The sequence below is a fragment of the Natator depressus genome, chromosome 20, assembly GCF_965152275.1.
Source record: "Natator depressus isolate rNatDep1 chromosome 20, rNatDep2.hap1, whole genome shotgun sequence".
Classification (NCBI taxonomy): Eukaryota; Metazoa; Chordata; order Testudines; family Cheloniidae; genus Natator; species Natator depressus.
The window spans coordinates 6,880,628-6,903,983 of record NC_134253.1 but is presented as its reverse complement, the minus strand read 5'-3'; the positions used below and the strand labels follow the sequence as shown (position 1 = coordinate 6,903,983).

Sequence of the window (23,356 nt, the reverse complement as noted above, 5' to 3'; positions counted from 1 at the left end):
AAGAATCCTTATTGAGGTTACAGGGACAAACCATCCCGATGTGTAGAAAGAAGAGTAAATATGGCAGCCGACCAGCTTGGCTTAACAGTGAAATCCTTGCTGATCTTAAACACAAAAGAAGCTTACAAGAAGTGGAAGATTGGACAAATGACCAGGGACGAGTATAAAAATATTGCTCGGGCATGCAGGAGTGAAATCAGGAAGGTCAAATCACACCTGGAGTTGCAGCTAGCAAGAGATGTTAAGAGTAACAAGAAGGGTTTCTTCAGGTATGTTAGCAACAAGAAGAAAGTCAAGGAAAGCGTGGGCCCCTTACTGAATGAGGGAGGCAACCTAGTGACAGAGGATGTGGAAAAAGCTAATGTACTCAATGCTTTTTTTGCCTCTGTCTTCACGAACAAGGTCAGCTCCCAGACTACTGCACTGGGCAGCACAGCATGGGGAGGAGGTGACCAGCCCTCTGTGGAGAAAGAAGTGGTTCGGGACTATTTAGAAAAGCTGGACGAGCACAAGTCCATGGGGCCGGATGCGCTGCATCCGAGAGTGCTAAAGGAGTTGGCGGATGTGATTGCAGAGCCATTGGCCATTATCTTTGAAAACTCATGGCGATCGGGGGAAGTCCCGGACGACTGGAAAAAGGCTAATGTAGTGCCCATCTTTAAAAAAGGGAAGGAGGAGGATCCGGGGAACTACAGGCCAGTCAGCCTCACCTCAGTCCCTGGAAAAATCATGGAGCAGGTCCTCAAGGAATCAATTCTGAAGCACTTACAGGAGAGGAAAGTGATCAGGAACAGTCAGCATGGATTCACCAAGGGCAAGTCATGCCTGACTAATCTAATTGCCTTCTATGATGAGATAACTGGCTCTGTGGATGAGGGGAAAGCGGTGGACGTGTTGTTCCTTGACTTTAGCAAAGCTTTTGACACTGTCTCCCACAGTATTCTTGCCAGCAAGTTAAAGAAGTATGGGCTGGATGAATGGACTATAAGGTGGATAGAAAGTTGGCTAGATTGTCGGGCTCAATGGGTAGTGATCAATGGCTCCATGTCTAGTTGGCAGCCGGTATCAAGTGGAGTGCCCCAAGGGTCGGTCCTTGGGCTGGTTTTGTTCAATATCTTCATTAATGATCTGGAGGATGTTGTGGATTGCACCCTCAGCAAGTTTGCAGATGACACTAAACTGGGAGGAGAGGTAGATACTCTGGAGGGTAGGGATAGGATACAGAGGGTCCTAGACAAATTAGAGGATTGGGCCAAAAGAAATCTGATGAGGTTCAACAAGGACAAGTGCAGAGTCCTGCACTTAGGACGGAAGAATCCCATGCACCGCTACAGACTAGGGACCGAATGGCTAGGCAGCAGTTCTGCGGAAAAGGACCTAGGGGTTACAGTGGACGAGAAGCTGGATATAAGTCAACAGTGTGCCGTTGTTGCCAAGAAGGCCAATGGCATTTTGGGATGTATAAGTAGGGGCACTGCCAGCAGATCGAGGGACGTGATCGTTCCCCTCTATTCGACATTGGTGAGGCCTCATCTGGAGTACTGTGTCCAGTTTTGGGCCCCACACTACAAGAAGGATGTGGAGAAATTGGAAAGAGTCCAGCGGAGGGCAACAAAAATGATTAGGGGACTGGAACACATGACTTATGAGGAGAGGCTGAGGGAACTGGGATTGTTTAGCCTGCGGAAGAGAAGAATGAGGGGGGATTTGATAGCTGCTTTCAACTACCTGAAAGGGGGTTCCAAAGAGGGTGGCTCTAGACTGTTCTCAGTGGTTGCAGACGACAGAACAAGGAGTAATGGTCTCAAGTTGCAGTGGGGGAGGTTTAGGTTGGATATTAGGAAAAACTTTTTCACTAGGAAGGTGGTGAAACACTGGAATGCGTTACCTAGGGAGGTGGTGGAATCTCCTTCCTTAGATATTTTTAAGGTCAGGCTTGACAAAGCCCTGGCTGGGATGATTTAGTTGGGGATTGGTCCTGCTTTGAGCAGGGGGTTGGACTAGGTGACCTCCTGAGGTCCCTTCCAGCCCTGATATTCCATGATTCTATGACATGGCACGGAGTGCAGTCTGCTCTGGAGGGACAGGTGTGAAACACCTCCTGCACCCCCTGGTGCCCAGAACCACATGCTACTCTTTTGCACTGTGGGACTCAGGAAGGGGATGACCCAGGGAACAGAATGCTGGCGTTATCATGGCAGTGGGACGTGGGCACCAGAGCTCTCCCTTAATCAGTGCAGAGGCTAGACACAGCAAGAGGCTGGCAAACCCAGCCCAGGCTAAACCAAGATGTCCTCTGCCCCCTCATGCTTCCCAGGCACAACCGGAACCAAATCACCATGCGGGGGCGGGACACAGCTGAGTAGGTCAGGCCACAGGTTCCACCCAGGGGACAGCCAGAACTGGAGAACACTGTGCGATTCAGAAACTCCAACCCCACTCCCTCATGAGGGGTGTGGATGTTGCTCCCCCATGGCCTGGACAGAGAGAACAGCCCCATCCTGCTACAGAGATAGCCACACTCAGGTCTTCCCTGGCCAGTCACCATCCCTGAGCAGGGCTTCAATGTGGCCCTGGCCTCAGCTTGCTGGGATGCTGGATGGGAACGGGCCTGGCCAGATCTGGAAGCTCATAGACTTAGCCTTTAAAACCTGAAGGGACCATCATGATCATCTAGTCTGACCTCTTGCATATTGCAGGCCACAGAACCTCACCCACCCATTCCTGTAATAAACCCCGAACCACTGGCTGAGTTACTGAAGTCCTCAAATTCTGATTTAAAGACTTCAAGTTACAGAGAATCCACCATTTACACTAGTTTAAACCTGCAAGTGACCCGTGCCCCATGATGCAGAGGAAGGCAAAAACTCCCCAGGGTCTCTGCCAATCTGACCAAGGAGAAACTTCCTTCCCGATCCCAAATCTGGTGATCAGTTAGACTCTGAGCATGTGGGCAAGACCCAGCAGCCAGACACCTGGGAAAGAATTCTCTGTAGTAACTCAGAGCCCTCCCCATCTAGTGTCCCATTTCCAGCCATTCGGGATATTTGCTGCTAGCAGTCGCAGTTCGACTACATGCCATCGTAGGCAGTCCCCTCATCCCATCCCCTCCAGAAACTTCTCAAACTCAGTCTTGAAGCCAGTTAGGTTTTTTTGCCCCCACTGCTTCCCTTGGGAAGCTGTTCCAGACCTTCTCTCCTCTGATGGTTAGAAACCTTCATCTAATTTCAAGCCTAAACTTATTGATGGGCAGTTTATATTCATTTAAGTAAGGGCCAATGCGGACATAACTCCTCCACCTCCCTGGTATTTATCCCTCTGATGTGTTCATAGAGAGCAATCAGATCTCCCTTCAGCCTTCGTGTGGCTAGGCTGCACAAACCAAGCTCTTTGAGTCTCCTCTCACAAGGTCGGTTTTCCATTCTTCTGATCATCCTTGTTGCTCTCCTTTGCACCTGTACCATTTGAATTAATCTTTCTTAAACATGGGAGACCAGAACTGCTCGCAGTATTCCAGGTGAGGTCTCACCAGTGTCTTGTATAATGGTACTAACATGTCCCTGTCGCTACTGGAAATACCACATATGATGCATCCTAGGACTGCAGTAGCCTTTTTCACAGCCACATCACATTGGTGGCTCAGTCATCCGGTGACCAACCAATACACCCATGTCTTTCTCCTCCTCTGTCACTTCCAACTGATACGTCCCCAGCTTACAGCAAAAATTCTTGTTAGTCGCTAAGTCCATGAGCTTGCAATCTGCACTATTAAATTTCATCCCACCTCAGGCCCTACGCTACCAGTACTCCCAGCTGTCTTCGAGATCACTGACTTCCTGAGGAAACTACAATCCAAAAACACCATCCTAGCCACTATGGACGTAGAAGCTCTCTACACCAACATTCCACACAAAGACGGACAACAAGCCGTCAGGAATAGTATCCCCGATAATGTCACAGCAAACCTGGTGGCTGAACTTCGTGACTTTGTCCTCACCCACAACTATTTCAGATTTGGGGACAATTTATACCTTCAAGTCAGTGGGACTGCTATGGGTACCTGCATGGCCTCACAGTATGCCAAGATTTTTATGGCTGACTTAGAACAACACTTCCTCAGCTCTTGTCTCCTAACACCCCTGCTCTACTTGCACTACACTGATGACATCTTCATCATCTGGACCCATGGGAAGGAGGCCTTTGAGGAATTCCACCTGTATTTCAACAATTTCCACCCCACCATCAACCTCAGCCTGGACCAGTCCATACAAGAGATCCACTTCCCAGACACTACAGTGCTAATAAGTGATGGTCACATAAACACCACCCTATACCGGAAACCTACTGACCGCTATACTTACCTACATGCCTCCAGCTTTCACCCAGACCACACCACACGATCCATTGTCTACAGCCAAGCTCTACCATACAACCACATTTGCTCCAATCCCTCAGACAGAGACAAACACCTACAGGATCTCTATCAAGCTTTCTTAAAACTATAATACCCACCTGGGGAAGCGAAGAAACAGATTGACAGAGCCAGAAGGGTACCCAGACGTCACCTACTACAGGACAGGCCCAACAAAGAAAATAACAGAAAGCCACTAGCCATCACTTACAGCCCCCAGCTAAAAACCTCTCCAGTGCATCATCAAGGATCTACAACCTATCCTGAAGGACGATCCCTCACTCTCACAGACCTTGGGAGACAGGCCAGTCCTCGCTTACAGACAGCACCCCAACCTGAAGCAAACACTAACCCAGGAACCAAACCCTGCAACAAACCCCGGTGCCAGCTCTATCCGCATAGCTATTCAAGGGACACCACCATAGGACTTAACCACGCATTGCTCCACTTCCCGCCGCCGATGAGTGCGGGGGCATCCTTTCCCCAACCTTACCGGCAGCGGGAAGCGGAGCGACACGGCTGGAGCTGGCGGAGTGGAGCGGGCTGGGCCAGGTTGCTCCGCTTCCCACTGCTGCCAGTGAGTGTGGGGTTGCTGGGGGAAGAGGAGGAATGGGGGTGGGCCGGGGGTGGAGCAGGGGGGAAAGGTAATAGGTGGGGCGGAGGGAGTTGTCCAGGGCCCCACACCCCCCTAGGGATGGCCCTGCCCCTTGCAGTTGGGGGGAGGGGGCGGGGGCGGCCGAGGGATAGGCTAGTCGCCGGGGCTGGTGTTGCTGCGTATGATGCCCTACGCAGCTGCGTATGCCTAGGGACAGCCCTGTTGCCTGGGATGCAGGCTTCAGAGAGCTTCTGAACTTTGACAAAGTAATTCCAGGCCTCCTCCGCATTCAGATCCTTGGGGTTCTTCAGTCCAGCCCATGTCCCTAATTCCCTTCATTATTTAAAGTTTGCCCTTTTGAAATCAAGGCCCCTCAGTGCGGATCGATTTTTGTTTATCCTTCCATGTAGTTTAAACTGCATTAACTTTGGTTCAACTGATCATGAGCTATCTCCTGCAGCCAGCTCTTCTACGAGGGCCTCACTGCTCACCAATACCAAATCTAAAATGACACCACCTCGTGTAGGTTCAGGGACTGTTTGGTGAAGAAATCTGTCAGCTATCCCATCCAGGAAAACCTGGGCCCTGCTGTTATTAGTAGCACTTGTCCTCCAATTTATCTCTGGAAAGTTAAAAAGTCTCCCATAATCACACAATTCCCAGTAGTATTTAATCAAAAACATTAAAGAGGTCTTTATCCAGATCAGAGTACTTGTGGCACCTTAGAGACTAACCAATTTATTTGAGCATAAGCTTTCGTGAGCTACAGCTCACTTCATAAGCTTATGCTCAAATAAATTGGTTAGTCTCTAAGGTGCCACAAGTCCTCCTTTTCTTTCTGCGAATACAGACTGACACAGCTGTTACTCTGAAACCTGAAATTTATCCAGATTGGATCCTGAGGGTCTGTAGCACATCCCAAGCACTGTCCCAGGGGAACCTCTGGTAGCTTCTTCCCCAGAATGATTTTGGCCCAAACAGACTCGGTCTTCTCCATTCCATCACTTCTAATTTCTTTACAGTCTACCTCATCATTAACTCCTCCACCTTTGCCTTTGTTTCTGTCTCTCCTGAACAGCACATACCCTTCAATCCCTGAACTCCAGTCATGCCTATTCCACCAGGTTTCTGTTATCCCTACAGTGTCTGGTTTCACTTTCTGCACCAGTAGCTCTAGTTCCTCCATTTTGTTACCCAGCCTCCTTGCATTGGTGTACAGGCATCTTCATTGCCGCTGCTTGGCTTCACCCACATTCCTCGCCCAATTGGGTACAGTCATTCTGCTTCCAGTATCGCCTTCCTGAATGGTATGGGCACTGTCCCTCCTCTAAATGTTCATTCTCCTACCCACTGCTGGTCCCTTCTCCATTGCTGTGTCCTCTCTTTCTTGATTTTCCTCCAGGTCAATATTAGAATCAGACATGGAGATTACATGAGCATCTCCCAACCTCTCCTGTGAGTTCCTAGTTTAAAGCTCTTTTAACCAGTTGTACCAACTCCATCCCAAAAGGCTATTTCCCTCCCCACTCAGGTTTCGGTCCATCCCATGAGAACAGTCCTCTGCTCATGAATGCCTCCCAGCAGTCAAACATCCCAAAGCCCTCCTCCTAGCACCACTGCCTGAGCCCTCTATCGATCATCTAATCTTGTCTTGCCTTCACTCTCCTCCTCTAGGGAGGGGAGAATCCCACTGAAGATCACCGGAGCTTCCATTTCCTTAAGCATCTTCCCCAGCCTGGCACAGTCTCCCTTGATATGAGAATCTAGTGTCATTTGTTCCCACATGAAGGACAATCAGTGGATTCTTTCCTGCTCCCATTAGGATCCTCTTCAGCCTCAGATCCACATCCTGAATCTTAGCTCTTGGCAGACAGCTCACCCCTCTGTGCTCCAGATCAGCTCTCGTGACAGGCCTGTCTGTTCTTCTTAGTAGGGGAGTCCCCAGTCATGTAGACCTGCCTCCTCGTGGCGGTGGTGTGATTCTCAGGCCTAACTCTTGAGCAGCTTTCTCCCCGAGAGGACAGAGCTCCTGCATCACCACAACTTGCCCCCACCCTGGCCTGCCCTTGCCTGGACAGCAGCACCCACAGCATGGCCAGCTGAGGCACTGGGATGGGCTGTTTCCTGCATGGAGGGATGGCACCCACCCTGCCCCGGTACCTGGGGGTATCTGCGCTTAATGTTGTTCAGGGTGCCCTCGGGCAGCTTGGCCAGCTCTGTGTCTCTCACAGCATGGACGGTGGTGGCTCGGGGCTGCCGGGTCAGGGCTTCTACCTAGAGAAGAGCACACAGGCCACATTACAGACAGGGGAGGGGAGTCCTTTGCCCTCCCAGCCAAGGGCTGCCTGGCATCACAGAGAGAGGCACCTGGAGAGGTACAGAACCCAGGCGTCTTGGCTCTCTGTTCTAACCCACTAGCCGTCCCTGAGCTGGGAAGAGAACCCAGGAGTCCAGATGCCCAGCCCCACTCTCCTCACTCTAGCCTGGAGACTCCTCTGCCAGTCTCCAATACTAGGCCAAGCCATGTCCCAGGAGCAGTCAGCAGTGTGAGAGCATAAGGGACAGTCGCTGGCTGGAGATGGAGTGCCACTTGCTAGCAGCAGAGGGTGATGATCTGCCTAGCACCCAAGCCAGGAGGATCTGGAGAAGCAGGGAATGGACACTGTGCCCCATGGCTGCACCCTTGGAGCAGCCTGGCCCGCGACTTGCAGCTACTCATCATCACAACAAGCTTAAGGGGGCCCCACCTGTCCACCCCCACCCTGCTAGAGGGGCCCACCCACCACCCCAGCGCTGTCTGCAGAGACTGGCCCCATCCCCTTGGCGGGAGAGTGCAAGGCAGTGATAGGCTGAGGTCAGGTGGGGACATCCCCACCCCAGCAGTGCCCTGGGAGGAAACTCACCACTCCAATGAGGTCCCCACGACCGTACTCCCCGACCAGCTCCTTCTTGCCGCTGCCTTTCTGGATGACAGAGCGCAGGCGCCCATTCAGCACAATGTAGGTGCAGTCCGACTTGTCGCCCTGCCTGGAGAGCACATGCAGCAAGCGGTGAATCAGCCAGCTGAGCCAGTGCCTGCCCCAGGGAGAGCACCCCTACAGGCTGGGCTGGGAGAGCACATGCAATGAGCGGCGGGTCTGGATGCTGAGCCAGTGTCTGCCCCAGGGAGAGCGCATGCAATGAGCGGTAAGTCTGAGAGCCCCAGCTGGCACCCGCCCTGGGCTGAGATGCCCCCATCCCCAGAGCACCAGGGGTGCTCTCAATCCAACACCTGCAGCCAGGAAGGGGTTGAAGTCAGGTCAGCCCAGGTGAAAACCTGAGTCCCATGGAGGGGTCACAGGCACCTGGGCAGTTCTCGTCTGGCCCCTCTGGAAACAGCACGGCTGCTGGCCTGGACAGCGCCTGCCCAGGGCGCTGGGATGCCTGAGTCATTTTTGCTGCAGGAAGGGCATGGATGAGGCTGAGAGTAACGGGTGCCCATTACCCTGGCGCGGAAGAGGTTAAGCACAGCAGGAAGAGTTGGTCCCAGCTGTGCCCTGGGCTAGGAGGAGAAGCTGGGGTTCCCCAGCCAGGGTCTCCCAGCATCCCCCTAGCACAGGCCTCACTCACCTGTACAAGGCCCGTCCGGCCTCCACTGCCATCCAGTCGATGGCAAAGTCCATCTGGCGCACGAATGGGGACATGCGGGCGGCCACAGTATGGGCAACACTGAGCACCACACTGGGCTGTTCCCGCATGATCCTGGGGAGAGAGCAGGTAGCTCGTCAGTGCACAGGTGGCCCCATTGCTGCCAGAGTGCTGCTGACAGCAGCCGCCCCATCCCTGAGTCACCCCACCTCCTCTGGAACAGAGCCATCCAAGAAAACATGGCACAAGCAGATCACAGCCCAGGGCAGGAGAATCCAGGCCCATGCAACAGGTGCACAATTGGAGGATTGGGACATGGGGCCTTTCCCCTCTAGGGGGCGGCAGCTCCAATCCAGCCCAGGGCAGGGGACTGGCTGGTTTATGGGGTGGGGAATGGGACACGGTGCCTTTCCCCTCTAGGTGGAACTGCCCCAATCTGGCCCAGGGCAGGGCCACCAGTCTAGATGGAAGTGGGGTGGGAGGTGGGCAGAGCCTGAACACAGGATGAGGAGGGGAAGGGGGACACTAACTCATAGAAGTCCGACTTGGAGATCTTGAGGAAGGTGCAGTCACGGTTGGCCTTGATGGTGAAGATGAGGGGCTCCCCGGTCAGCACAGCCAGCTGGCCCACCATCTCGCCGGGCTGCGTCAGGAAGAGGCACACATCCTCCGCTTTGTCGATCATGCGCTGGTAGACGTGTAGGCAGCCCCACAGCACGAAGTGAAGGCTGACATCCTGTTGGTGGGTGGGGTGGAGGATAGAGAGGAATGTCAGCCCCAGCCCCAGGGTGAGGGGCAGGCCTGCCCCCAAGGTGCACACCCACAGATAGGCTGCCAGGAGACCTGGGGGACAGCCTACAGCTCCGGCTGAGCCTGAACTCTCTGGAGCACCCCACTAACCTCGGCAGAGCCACAGTCCAGCATAAATTCCCCCAGCTCCATGGAAACCAACCCTCCCCATTCCAGCTGTGCAGGGGTTTACTGCTTCCTAGGCCTAAGTCCCAGCACCCAAGGGGGAGGGAAGGGGGGGGGGCTGCCATCCCACCTGCCCAGTAGGCATGCAACCCTCGGGGGGGGGGGGAGGGGTTGCGCACAGGGAACCCCTGCCGAGGGTGCTGTAATGGGGTAACAAGGTGCAAAGGAAAGGGATGGGGTGCTCGGGGCAGGACACTTGGGGGCAGCAGCCCCTGGATCCATTTAGTAAGAGCTGAAAGGAAGGCTCTCACTCCCCATGGGGAGAGGACAGAGGGGAACTGGGGGAATGGGACTCCAGTGCGCCACAGTCATAGGTGCCGACTCTGTGGGTGCTCTGGGGCTGGAGCACCCACGGGGAAAAATTAGTGGGTGCACCCACTGGCAGCCAAGCTTCCCTCCCTGCCCCACCTCACCTCCACCTCTGCCTCCGCCTCCTCCCCGAGCGCATTGCATCCCCGCTCCTCTGCCTACCTCCCAGTGTTTGCTGCCGCAAAACAGCTGTTTCGCAGCGTAACAAAGCTCCAGGAGGGAGGGGGAGGAGCGGGAACGTGGTGCACTTAGGGGAAGAGGTGGGGGTTGGCAGGGGATTTGGAGAAGGGGTTGGAACGGGGCAGGGAGGGGCCGGAGTCAGAGCGGGGCCAGGTGCAGAGGGGGGCAGCACCCATCGGCACCAGCAGAAGTCAGCACCTATGGCCGCAGTGCCACTGACCTCCACAAGGAGGGACTCAGCGTGAGAGGCTGAGGAAGCAGCAAAACCCTGTGATGCTGGCAGACCAGGTGCCAGCTCATGCCAAGGCTCCCAGGCCTCACTGAACACTGACAAATGCAGAGCCGGGAACCAGGCTGGCTCACCAGTCTGTTCGCACTGTTAGAATAGATGTGAAGTTGATGAGAACGTGTTTGGTGTTTAGCAATGCTGAAATGCTTGTAGGATGTTGATCTCACTTATCACATCACTGGAGCCCATGGTGTAAAGTTACATCAAGGAGAGCGATCACTTAAGATGAGCTAATACCAGCAGGAGGCTGTCACGGAGTGTGGGGGAGTCCAGGCCCTGCACCCCTCTTCCTGGGATTCACTGAGACTCTCAGCCAGCCAGTAAAACAGAAGGTTTATTGGACAACAGGAACACAGTCCAAAACAGAGCTTGTGGGTACACCCAGGACCCCTCAGTGAAGTCCTTCTGGGGGAGCAGGGAGCTTAGACCCCAGCCCTGGGGTTCCCTGTGTTCCTCCACCCAGCCCCAAACTGAAACTAAACCCACCGAGCAGGTTCCCTGCTGCAGCCTCCCTCCACATTCCTGGGCAGAGGTGTTACCTCCCCCTCCCCCTCCTGGCTCAGGTGACAGGCTCTCAGGTCTCCCGTCCCCAGGGCACATTCCCAGGTCAACACTCCCCCCTCCCTGCTGCGTCACATCCTCACATCTCTCCCCCCTTCGAGACTGAACTGAGCGGGGTCACTGTGACCAGTGACCTGGGGAAGTTCGGGGCCCCCTCTCCGGGACAGCGCATCCGCTATCAGGTTGGCACTTCCCTTCACGTGGACCACGTCCATGTCGTAATCCTGCAGGAGCAGGCTCCACCTCAGGAGCTTGGCGTTGGCTCCTTTCATCTGGTGCAGCCAGGTCAGGGGAGAGTGGTCGGTGTAGACGGTGAAGTGTCGCCCGAAGAGATAGGGCTCTAGTTTCTTGAGGGCCCACACCATGGCCAGGCACTCCTTCTCGATGGCCACGTAGTGTTGCTCCCGGGGTAGCAACTTCTTGCTCAGGTACACGACGGGGTGTCTCTCCCCCTTTTCATCCTCCTGCATTAGCACCGCCCCCAGTCCCGTGTCGGAGGCGTCGGTGAACACCACAAAGGGCTTGTCAAAGTCTGGGTTTGCTAGAACTGGGCCACTGACCAGAGCCTCCTTCAGCGCCCGGAAAGCCTCCTGGCACTGCTCGGTCCAGACCACCTTGTCTGGCTTCCCCTTCTTGCATAGCTCAGTGATGGGGGTGGCTATGGCGCTAAAGTGGGGCACAAATCTTCGGTAGTATCCTGCCATCCCAATAAAGGCTTGGACCTGCTTTTTGGTGTGGGGAGCGGGCCAGTCTCTGATCACCTCCACCTTGGCCGGTTCCGGCTTTAGGCGGCCGCTCCCCACCCGATGGCCCAGGTAAGATACTTCAGCCATCCCCACCTTGCACTTCTCCGCTTTGACAGTCAGCCCAGCCCCCTGGAGTCGGTCCAGCACTTGTCTAACCTGGGACACGTGGTCCTCCCAGGTCTGGCTAAAGACACAGATGTCGTCAATATACGCCACGGCAAAACTCTCCATCCCCCTCAGGAGCTGGTCCACCAGGCGCTGGAAGGTGGCCGGCGCTCCCTTGAGGCCGAAAGGCAGGGTCAGAAACTCATAGAGCCCCAGAGGGGTGATAAAGGCCGATTTCAGCCGGGCATCTGCATCCAGCGGCACTTGCCAGTAGCCCTTTGTAAGGTCCATGGTGGTAAGGTACCGAGCTCCTCCCAGCTTGTCTAGGAGCTCGTCCGGCCTGGGCATGGGGTAGGCATCCGATACAGTGATGGCATTGAGCTTCCGATAGTCCACACAGAACCGGACTGACCCATCCTTTTTGGGGACCAGCACCACCGGCGAGGCCCAAGGGCTGGCCGATGGCTGGATCACCCCCAAAGCCAGCATGTCCCGGACCTCTCTTTCCAGGTCCTGAGCAGTTTTCCCTGTGACTCGGAAGGGGGAGCATCTTATCGGCGGGTGCGACCCTGTCTGCACCCGGTGGACAGTCAGATTAGTGCGTCCAGGCTGGTTGGAAAACAGCTGTCGGTACGGATGCAGCACCCCCCTGACCTCAGCTTGCTGGGCAGGGGTGAGCTGATCCGAGAGGGGGATTGTTTCCAGGGGGGAACCAGCTCTGGTCCCAGGGAATAGATCTACTAAAGGGTCATCTCCCTGCTCCTCCCACTGACCACACACAGCTAACACCACATTCCCCCTGGCATAATATGGCTTCATCATATTCACATGGTACACCCGGCGGTGGTGGGCCCGGTTCGACAGCTCCACCACATAGTTTACCTCATTGAGCTGCTTGACGACCTTGAACGGGCCCTCCCAGGCGGCCTGTAGTTTGTTCTTTCTCACGGGGATGAGAACCATCACCTGATCCCCGGTGGCGTAGGCACGGGCCCGCGCCGTGCGGTCATACCAGACCTTCTGCTTCCTCTGGGCTCTGGCCAGATTCTCCCTGGCCAGGCCCATGAGTTCAGCCAGTCTCTCTCGGAAGGTCAGGACATACTCCACCACTGACTCTCCATCGGGAGTGGCCTTCCCCTCCCACTCGTCTCTCATCAGGTCCAGGGGGCCCCTCACCCTCCTTCCATATAACAGTTCGAAAGGCGAAAATCCGGTAGACTCCTGGGGCACCTCCCTGTACGCGAACAGCAGGTGAGGTAAGTACTTGTCCCAATCCTGCGGGTGCTGGTTCATAAAGGTTTTCAGCATCATCTTTAGCGTCCCGTTAAACCTCTCCACCAGCCCATTGGACTGGGGGTGATACGCTGAGGCCCAGTCATGCCGGACCCCACATTTCTCCCACAAGCACCGGAGCAGGGCCGACATGAAGTTGGAGCCTTGGTCTGTCAAGACTTCCCTGGGGAACCCCACTCGGCTGAAAATGGTCAGGAGCGCATCTGCCACGGTGTCTGCTTCAATGGAAGCTAAGGGCACTGCCTCGGGGTAGCGGGTGGCGAAATCTACCACCACCAGAATGTATTTCTTCCCCGACCGGGTCGTCTTGCTGAGAGGCCCCACGATGTCCATGGCCACCTTCTGGAAAGGCTCCTCTATGATGGGCAAAGGTCTCAACGCCGCTTTCCCCTTGTCCCGGGCCTTCCCCACCCTCTGACAGGGGTCACAGGATCGGCAATACTGCCGGACGGTGGTAAAGACCCCGGGCCAGTAAAAGTTCTGTAGCAACCTCTGCCGGGTGCGCCGGATTCCCTGGTGCCCTGCGAGGGGGATGTCATGGGCCAGGGACAGGAGCTTGCGGCGGTACTTCTGGGGGACCACCAGCTGCCTCCTGATCCCACAGGACTCCCCTTCCCCTGGGGGAGCCCATTCTCGGTACAGGAACCCCTTCTCCCACAGGAACCTCTCCTGGCAGCCTCTCCTCATGGTCCGTCCCTCACTGAGGTCGGCCAGGTCCCTGAGCTTCTGCAAGGAGGGATCTTTCCTCAACTCGGCCTGGAACTCAGCGGCTGGGGAAGGGATGGGGCCCGGTTCCCCCTCCGTGGCCAGGTCTGAGGCCGCAGCCTCTCTGAGCCGTGCCCCTCGGCGCTCCCTCCCCACCCGAGTAGGGTCTCGCGCCTCCAGTGTGGTACCCTCCCCAGGGTCAGGTCGCAGTGCCCCTCGCCGGCTCTGGCTACGGGTCACAACCAGGGCGGTCTGGGGGTCGCTTGGCCAGTCCTCTAGGTCTCCCCCCATCAAAACTTCAGTGGGCAAATGGTGGTGTACCCCCACATCCTTGGGGCCCTCCTTGGTCCCCCATTTCAGGTGTACCCTTGCCACGGGCACCTTAAATGGGGTCCCGCCCACCCCCGTCAGGGTCAGGTAGGTGTTGGGCACCACCCGATCTGGGGCCACCACCTCGGGCCGGGCCAGCGTCACCTCCGCGCCCGTATCCCAGTATCCATTGACCTTCCTCCCATCCACCTCCAGGGGAACAAGGCACTCTCTCCGGAGGGACAGCCCCGCACCCACCCTGTAAACCGAGCACCCTGAGTCCAGAGCCTCCAGCCCTCTGGCGGGGCTGGCTGGGGGTACTCTTCCCTCCTGAGCAGGTGGCAAACTGGTAGCCCCCCTTTCCTGGGTCGCCTGCCCCTCGTCCAGCTGAGTCCCTACCCAGTTAACCCTGGGTAGGTTGGGTCTGCTCAGTTTGTCCCTGAGCCCGGGGCACTGGGCCCGTACGTGGCCTCTCTGGCCACAGTGATAGCAGCTCAGGTCACGTTGGTCCCCTCGAACGGGTCGGAGGGGCCCGACACCAGGCGTTCCCCTTTGGAGGGGGTTCTCCCTATTTCCCCGCTGGGAGGCCCCATGGTGACTCTCTCTCTGCATCGGGGGGGGCCTGTTCTTTTGGGACTCCTCCCGGCTACCCCCTGACCGACTGTTCACAAACTCGTCGGCCAGCTGCCCTGCATGCTGGGGGTTCGCGAGCTTTTTGTCCACCAGCCACAGCCTCAGGTCGGAAGGGCACTGTTCATACAGGTGCTCCAGTACAAACAGGTCAAGCAGGTCCTCTTTAGTTTGGGCCCCCGCTGTCCACTTGCGGGCATATCCCTGCATCCTGTTGACCAGTTGTAGGTAGGTGACCTCAGGCGTTTTACGCTGACTCCGGAACCTTCTCCGGTACATCTCGGGGGTCAGCCCAAACTCACGGAGCAGAGCCTGTTTGAACAGTTCATAGTCCCCTGCCTCTGCCCCTGTCATCCGGCTGTAGACCTCCACGGCTTTGGGGTCCAGTAAGGGGGTGAGGAACTGGAGCCTGTCTGCAGGGTCAACCCTGTGCAGCTCGCAGGCATTCTCAAAGGCCGTCAGGAAGCTATCTATGTCCTCCCCCTCCTTCCGCTGGGCCAGGAAGCACTTATCAAAGCTCCTTGCAGTCTTGGGTCCCCCCTCACTCACCGCAGCCGGGGCCCCACTGCTCCTCAGCCTGGCCAGCTCCAGTTCATGCTGTCTTTGTTTCTCCTTCTCCTGCTGCTCATGTTGACGTTCCCTCTCCTTCTCCTGACGTTCCCTCTCCTTCTCCTGACGCTCCCTCTCCTTCTCCTGACGCTCCCTCTCCTTCTCCTCCTGCTCATGTTGACGTTGTTTCTCCTTCTCCTCCTGCTCATGTTGACGTTGTTTTTCCTCATGTTGACGTTGTTTTTCATGATCCTCCAGCTCCCTCATTTTCCTCTCCCTCTCCCATTCCAGCCGCATCCGCTCCAGGGATGGGGAGCTCCGCTGGGAGGATCCCCTGCTGGCTGCTGGGGTCAGGGGGCCCTCGGTATTCGCTGGGCTTCCCACAACCCCTCCCCCAGGCATAGGTAGGAAGGGTCTCGGGGTGTCCTGGGCAGCAGTCTGACCCCTCCCAGCCTGGTCAGGCCCCAGGGCCCACGCTGCGTCCGCCGGGCGGCTTCCCTCAGGGACAGGGATCGGGTCATCCAAGCGATCCCTCTCCTCCAGCTGGGCAATCAGCTGTTCCTTGGTGGACCTCCCGACGCGCAGCCCCCTCTGCCTGCACAGCTCCACCAGGTCGCTCTTAAGGCGTTTAGCGTACATCTCCCGGCTGGCCACTCGCAGGCCGGGCAGCTGTCCACGGTTTCCAGGAAAAGCCCCTAGTGTGCCAGTCCTTCTTGAGGTCACCACCTCTTTGCCAGGGTCGAGTTGCAGACTCCTCCGCCCCTGGGACCGCTCGCTGCAATCCCCCGGGGGACCCTGTTACTGCAAAAGTCCTTCTCTCTGGTGACACACTCCCAGGGGTTAACCGCCCCCTGAAACCGTCTCTCTCTCTGAATCTTCAGCACGCCTGGTCCCCGTCAATCCCCCTTCGTTTTACTGTTCCCCAGTCACTTACTGCAGGAAGCGCCGTTCACGGGGTGCAGTAGATCCCACCGCTGCCACCAGTTGTCACGGAGTGTGGGGGAGTCCAGGCCCTGCACCCCTCTTCCTGGGATTCACTGAGACTCTCAGCCAGCCAGTAAAACAGAAGGTTTATTGGACAACAGGAACACAGTCCAAAACAGAGCTTGTGGGTACACCCAGGACCCCTCAGTGAAGTCCTTCTGGGGGAGCAGGGAGCTTAGACCCCAGCCCTGGGGTTCCCTGTGTTCCTCCACCCAGCCCCAAACTGAAACTAAACCCACCGAGCAGGTTCCCTGCTGCAGCCTCCCTCCACATTCCTGGGCAGAGGTGTTACCTCCCCCTCCCCCTCCTGGCTCAGGTGACAGGCTCTCAGGTCTCCCGTCCCCAGGGCACATTCCCAGGTCAACACTCCCCCCTCCCTGCTGCGTCACATCCTCACAGAGGCGGGGGGGAGAGAAGGACACACCTTTTGTAGTGATAATCAAGGTGGGCCATTTCCAGCAGTTGACAAGAACGTCTGAGGAAGAGTGGGGGGTGGAGGGGGGGAATAAACATGGAGAAACAGTTTTACTTTGTGTAATGACCCATCCACTCCCAGTCTTTATTCAAGCCTAAGTTAACTGTATCCAGTTTGCAAATTAATTCCAATTCAGCAGTCTCTCGTTGGAGTCTGTTTTTGAAGTTTTTTGTTGAAGAATTGTCACTTTTAGGTCTGCAATCGAGTGACCAAAGAGATTGAATGGCCACCTTGATTATCACTACAAAAGGCTCCCCGCCCCGCTCTCCTGCTAGTAATAGCTCACCTTAAGTGATCACTCTTGTTACAGTGTGTATGGTAACACCCATTGTTTCATGTTCTCTATGTATATAAATCTCCCCACTGTATTTTCCATTGAATGCATCCGATTAAGTGAGCGGTAGCTCACGAAAGCTTATGCTCAAATAAATTTGTTAGTCTCTAAGGTGCCACAAGTCCTCCTTTTCTTTTTGCAAATACAGACTAACACGGCTGCTACTCTGAAACCTGAATACTGCTGTGATTCTTGGTGTAAGGGCTCATCTATCACAAAGGCCGGCTTGCCTGGGTGGCAAGCTAAATCCAGGTGCTACACGGGACTGTCTGTGACTCCATGGTGAGGCTGTTATAGTGCTTTAGGAGTTCACACTTGTTACTTGGTGAACTCTTTACAGAGCACATAGCCAGTTTGCGGTTTGTGCCCTGGTTTGTAAGTCTGCCCTGAGGCTGGCACACACTTTCGTGAGCCACTCCAGGCAGCTTGGCAGCCCCATTGCCCTGTTCCTCACGCAGCCATCAGCATCAACGCAGAGTGGGTGAGGTGCCCCCACCCCAGCAGGCAGCATGTCCTGCCGACTCCACACTGGGGCTGCCGCAGCACAGTGGGAACCAGGCCCCAGCTGCCAAGAGACAACGGCAGCACCAGCTAAGAGCACCTGCTACCAGTTTCACCCCATGGCTGCTGGGCACTGGCACCCCCCGGCACCTACCTGGTCCCCCTGGCGGGCGATGACTGTCCCGGCCTTGGCGTGGTGCAGCAGCACCCGGTTGTTGAGAAGGGAGGGGTCCTGTGGGGAGAGCAGCAGTGAGGGACCAGGGAGAGCACCCAGCAATGGGGGCGGAGGCGCTTGCAGGCAGGGCCTTAGCAGTGCTGAGCTCTGCTGCACCAACCGGGAGCTGCTCAGAGCTGCCCTCCATGCTGGGGCCTCCCCTCCAGTCCTTTCCTGACCCTGTGCTGGCCTGATGGATTGGCCAGCCCCTCCAATCACAGACAGGGCAGCTCAGCCCTCCCAACCTGGGAGCCCAGCTGTCCATCCCACCCTGGGCCACCCCTCCTCCCCCAAGGGCCAAGAATCCGGCAGCCAAACATCCCAGCCCAGCTCTTCCACAGAGCCTATGCACAGGAGCTGCCCAGGGCCAAGCTGGGAGGCAGTGGCTGTGCAGCCCAGAGCAGGACTGGCCACAACCTGGCTGACCTATGGCTCTGGAAGCGGGAGAACCAATGGCATGAGGCAGGCACGGCCACCAGAGCCAGAATAACCCCAGGCTCCCTAAGGGCAGCTGGAGCTCCCAGGCACAGCCCAGGGACTCACCCGGCCCTTCCCCCTCCCCATCCCCCAGGCACAGCCCGGGGACTCACCCGGCCTGGGGGAACCACCCAGCCCTGCCCCCTCATCTTTCAGGCAGACCCCAGGGAGCCGCTCTGCCCTGCGCTCACCAGACCCTGGGAGTCCACCCTGCCTTGCCCCCCTGTGGCTGTGCCCCTCGCTGCCCCTTCACCTCAATCTTCATGAGCTTCACCAGCTCCTGCTTGGCAGCCTCGAAGATGGCACTGGTCTGGCGGCCCTGGTAAGGCCCAAAGGGGCAGGCGCCGCCTGCCGAGTCATCCTCGCAGTAGTTGTAGTGGTAAGTCCCAGGTGGCTGCTCCTCCACCATCACTGACTTGCGCTCCTTGGGCTCCTGGGAGACAGACTGCAGAGACGGGGGTGGACACTCAGAGCGTGGCAGGGTTGCCCTGCCACAGCCTCTGGCTCTGCCCCCGCCCCCTGCCACTGCCCAGACCCCAGAGGGCACCTCCCCATCCCTTGCAGTGACTCAGTTCTGCCTGGGCCTTTGCCAGCTGCCAACTCCCCTTCTCCCCCTCGCCCGCCACTCCAACTCTGTGCCCGGCTGCCAAACCCCCACACTTCTATGGGGGCATCCCCAAGTGAAGCTGCCCTTGGAGGCAGCCCCCAGGTTGTTTCTGCTACCCACAGAATTGCCCACCTGCTGCCTGATGGCCAGCTCTGCTGTCCTGGACAAGGGAGTGTGACGGAGCACAGGCTGGCCCCACCCCCCAGCAGGCAGTGCGCCTTCACACCCCGTTGTGAGGAGCGTCTGTCCCACACCGGGCCCCGCTGGGCACCTTGCGCCTTGGGAGGGAGCAGCCCCAGCTCTGCAGCTGGTTGGAGGGCACCAAGCGCTGGCCCAGTCGGAGAGGTGTGTGCGGGGGACCTACCCTGGAGAAGGAGGCCATGGTGCCAGTGCTCTCTTCCTGCAGCGACACAGAGATCCTGCCACGCTCATAGGCCATGTCGAAGTCTGAGCGGGGACCCTTCTGGAGGCCTGTGCAGGAGAGAAGGCAGGGGCAGCGCTCACTGCAGAGCCACGATGCCCGCCCCTCCCCACCAGGTGCCCAACACAGCCAGCACCACAGAGATCTCTGCAAAGGCCAGGCTGCTCAGCACCTTAGTCAGCTTAGCCCCTTGACTTTCCTTCACTGCCATTCCCTAGGACTCCCACGTCCTGGCGGCACGTCTCATACCTTCCGTCTGCCCCCTGGTCCCTTGGCACCTGTGGCCTCTGGGCTCTCCCCAGTTGGTTCCAAAACCAACTGTGCCCTGAGCCTGCTTCCTACAGTCTAACCCCTCCCCAGCTCAATTGGGGCAGCAACCACCATCCCCATTGGCCAGGCAGCAAACCCACCCTGCAGCAGGCAGGGCGGGTGCCAGAAGTTTCCCCACCATCGCCTGCTGCCTCAGGATCCCATGGGTCCCATCCCCAACCTGGTCCCATCCTGGGATAGTTCCACTTACCCGAGATATCGACTGGCATGGAGATGCAGCGGCTCAGCGGTGGCACTGCAGAGGGCTCCAGGGACCCCAGCTTGAGCTGATCAGCTGTGAGGTTGACACACACATCCCGTTACACTGGCACAGCGAGCACACGGAGTCCAGAGCCTCCCCTGCCCTGGGTCGGATGCTATAGCCAGGCCACCTCCAGGGGCAGGATTGGTGACTAGAGCCACTCCACAGCTGTCATGGCATATGGCAGGTGTGGACCAGTTCCATGCAAGGGGAGTGCCAGGGCCTCCACCCTGATCCCTGCAGCACAGCACCCCGTACTGAGCTCTTCTGCACTCTTGACTTCTTTTACCCCTGTCCAGTCCATGCCCAGCTCAGTTGCTCTGAGGGGGAGCACAGCTGCTGCGTTCCCCTCCCTGAGCCAGGGCAACCCTTACCCAGGTCCTTGGCGCTGGCATCTGGCGGCCTCCCAGAGTTCTCCTTATGATCGTCGATGGAGGAGACGCTGATGACGCGCTTGCTGTGTCTGACAGGGCTGGTGCGCGAGGCGTGGCTGGGCTGGGGGAAGAGCCGCAGCGGCTGCATCTCCTGCCACAGACACAGCTGACATCAGCACCAGGCCAGGCTGGGCAGTGCCAGCCTGGGGACCAGCCACACCCACCACTCAAGGCCAATAGGAGCCATTCAGAGCATCTTGTCTGACCTCCCCTGTCACACAGGGGGCAACACCTCCCACAGCAAGTCCTGCCCCCACCCCAGAGCAGAGCTGAGGCAGAGTGGGCAGGACAGGGACGGGGAGGGGCACAAGGACGGCTTGGCTGCCCTTCACTTGGCTGATGGCTCAGGAGGAAACATGCTCCACGCCAGCAGCCGCGTGGTTTGTCTGGCGGAGACCCATGTCCACGGAGCTGCATAACTTGGGAGGGGCCAGATGTGTCAGTGTAGACAAGGAGAGCGCAGAGCCCAGCTGAGCCCAGAGCACCAAGTGCTGCCTCCACATGACAGCCCCGCAAAGCTTGCTCTCGGGCTGCTGACTCCCCGGCAGCTGGGGCGCGGGGGGTCACAGCGCCAGCCCAGTGACCCATCTGAACGCTGGGCTGGTTCCTCAGGCATCAGAGGACGGACCTGGCTGTTCCCAGAGGCCTTGGCTCCACCCTGAGCCAGATGCTGCACCCAGCAAGGCAGGGAACGCTGCTCCAGCAGCCAAGTCTGGGGGCAGAGCAGGCCTGTACCAGGGGGAGGGGCTGCTTGGGCGCAGGATTCTCCACCTCACCAGAGCCAGGTGTTAAGGCCTCTCGCTGTGACTTGCTGCAAGCAGGGGGCACCCTGCCAAGCCCTGCTCCATCCCTGCTGCACCGGGATCCCCCCCTTGCAGACACAGGGACTTTGCTCGGGAGGTTCTAGCTCTTTCTGTCCTCTACCCAGCCGGGTGCCGGCCTCCAGCCCCACTAGTGGGACCAGGGTTTGGACACTGGCCCAAGTCTGGCCCAAACTGCCATGGGCAGGAGGAACCAGGGATGGGAAGGACGAAGGTTCTGGTGCAGGGAGCAGGACCCACCACTCTCATGGGAGGAGCTCTAGGGCAGGGCCCATCACTCACATGGCTGAAGAGTTCATTTGTCAGCCCCAGGTAGTTGTGCAGGGCCAGGAAGGTGACCCGCTGCAGACGCACCATGATGATCTGGAAGGGAAGGGGAGAGTCTGAACGTGGGGCACAATGCGGAGGAGCGGAGGGTGTCAGCACGTGGGACGGGGGCTGAGGCCGCACTCACCTGCACCACCCGCACCAGGCTCTCGGGATACTTCTCAAAGACTGCAGAGAAGGCCTCGACTGGCAGCCGCAGCACTGTGGAGTCCTCGCCCGCCCGCGCAGACACTGTCCGGTAAGGCCGCTGGTGCCCCTGTGTGAGAACCGCGTGCCCATGGGTCCCTGCACGAAGGCTGGGTGCCCCGGCCTCCTCCTTCGGGGAGAGCAGCCTTCCAGTGGGGGGCACTGGCAAGGACAGCCTGGGATCTGGGGAGCTACCCCATGGCTTCAGGCCAAAAAGTCCAGAGAGCAGCCTACAGCCACATTCACCCGAGTCCAGCAGCCAGCCAAGGCCGAGACCCAGGCCCTGTGGAGGAACGGTTAATCTCCTCTAGACTTCGTGTGGGGCAAGGTGGCAAGCACGGGGCAGGGTGATGGTGGCATGTTACCACCTGGGACCCAGGCTGCAAACCCATCACGGGGGGGTCAGCACACATATCCCACAGGGCCTACCCAAATTTAGCCTTTCGTTAGGGACCCAGGGTTAAGAGAGCAGGGGGTTGCGGGTTGGAATTGAGGGGCATGAGCAGAACTGGGGGGAGCCCATGGCTGCCAATCACTCAGTGAGCTGAACTGTTCACTCCAGCACCAGAGGGGCAGGGGAATGGGATGGGGCCAACTGGCCAACAGGAGGTGGAGGGACAGGGCTGGTACCGTGATGACATCAAGAATGCTGAGCAGGCTGTGCACGCTGTCCCCGGGGAACACCTCCTTCACCAGGGTCTCCTTCCCGTCCTGCAACACAGCAACACCCTCCTTAGGGGACCCCATCACCCACCCTCGTCATCCCTGCCACCAAAACTCGCTTGGCACCAGATTCTGTGGAGGCCTGCTCCATGAGCCCCTCCCTGGAAGGGAAGCAGCCCCAGGGGAGCCTCCATGCCTACAGCCACAGTGATCCCGAAGGCAGCTGGCCTCAGCCATTGTGTCCCAGGTCCAGGGGACTACCCAGCCAAGGGCTGCAGAGCACTGGGGCCACAACCAGCCTCCCCAGCTGGCTTGGGGCAGGAGGGGTTGCTGGTGGCTGCTGAGCAGACAGGTGCCTCCAGCAGATGGACACGGCAGGGTGGGCTGGGACATGCCCCCCTCACCTGCTGGGTCAGGAAGAGCTCCAGCTTGCCATCCTGCACCACGTAGATGCTGGTGTCGGGCTGGCCGGGCCGGAAGATGTACTCGCCCTGCTGGAACTGCTGGAAGATCATGTGCTTACAGAGCTCCAGGAAGAGCGGCTTCTCAAAATGGCCCAGCACCCTGCAAGGAAGGGCGGGTCATGGTGGGCAAAAGGGGGAGCAAAGCCTTCAGCAACTCATGGCAGGGACTTGGGGCTCATGTCATGAGGGGCCCTTGGGCCCAGCCCAAGCTTCTGCATCACATGGGCCAGAGCACCCGCCCAGAGCCCAGCTGGCTAGGCGGGCTCTGTCAGTCATCCCCCCACCCCCCATCTCAATGCATGGGGGAGTGGAAGCTGCCCCAGATGGTCAAGCCACCAATGACACTACCCTGCTCCAGGATCCCAGTGCCCACAAGCTGTCACCCCTAGGGACAGAGATCTCTCCCTGACCCCAAACACAGCCACTTCTGGGGAAGAGTCTGTCTGATGCAATAGCCCCATAGCAACACTGCTGGGACTCAGCCAGGACTAACGCTGTGCTGGGTCCCACCACGAGCCCACAAGGGCATTTGCTCTCACCCAACAGAGTCTGCCTCCAGCTGCCCTACCCTGGGGAGCACTAGATCTGTATCA

At 57.8% G+C, this 23,356-nt stretch overlaps 1 protein-coding gene across 6 annotated transcripts in view; it reads right to left on the bottom strand.

The window, feature by feature from the left end:
• The window catches only part of PNPLA6 (patatin like domain 6, lysophospholipase), a 63,095-nt gene that overhangs the window by 19,830 nt on the left and 19,909 nt on the right, over positions 1 to 23,356 (bottom strand). For all 6 annotated transcript variants that reach the window (XM_074935587.1, XM_074935590.1, XM_074935589.1 and 3 more), the window contains exons 8-20: positions 22,704 to 22,863; positions 22,267 to 22,347; positions 21,578 to 21,706; positions 21,406 to 21,486; positions 20,243 to 20,393; positions 19,818 to 19,901; positions 19,241 to 19,347; positions 18,523 to 18,714; positions 17,733 to 17,810; positions 9,164 to 9,369; positions 8,616 to 8,747; positions 7,910 to 8,033; positions 7,167 to 7,280 (exon numbers count right to left, since the gene is read on the bottom strand). In XM_074935587.1, the coding sequence (XP_074791688.1) occupies positions 7,167 to 7,280; positions 7,910 to 8,033; positions 8,616 to 8,747; positions 9,164 to 9,369; positions 17,733 to 17,810; positions 18,523 to 18,714; positions 19,241 to 19,347; positions 19,818 to 19,901; positions 20,243 to 20,393; positions 21,406 to 21,486; positions 21,578 to 21,706; positions 22,267 to 22,347; positions 22,704 to 22,863 (1,639 nt within the window). The remainder of the gene's footprint in view (positions 1 to 7,166; positions 7,281 to 7,909; positions 8,034 to 8,615; positions 8,748 to 9,163; positions 9,370 to 17,732; positions 17,811 to 18,522; positions 18,715 to 19,240; positions 19,348 to 19,817; positions 19,902 to 20,242; positions 20,394 to 21,405; positions 21,487 to 21,577; positions 21,707 to 22,266; positions 22,348 to 22,703; positions 22,864 to 23,356) is intronic.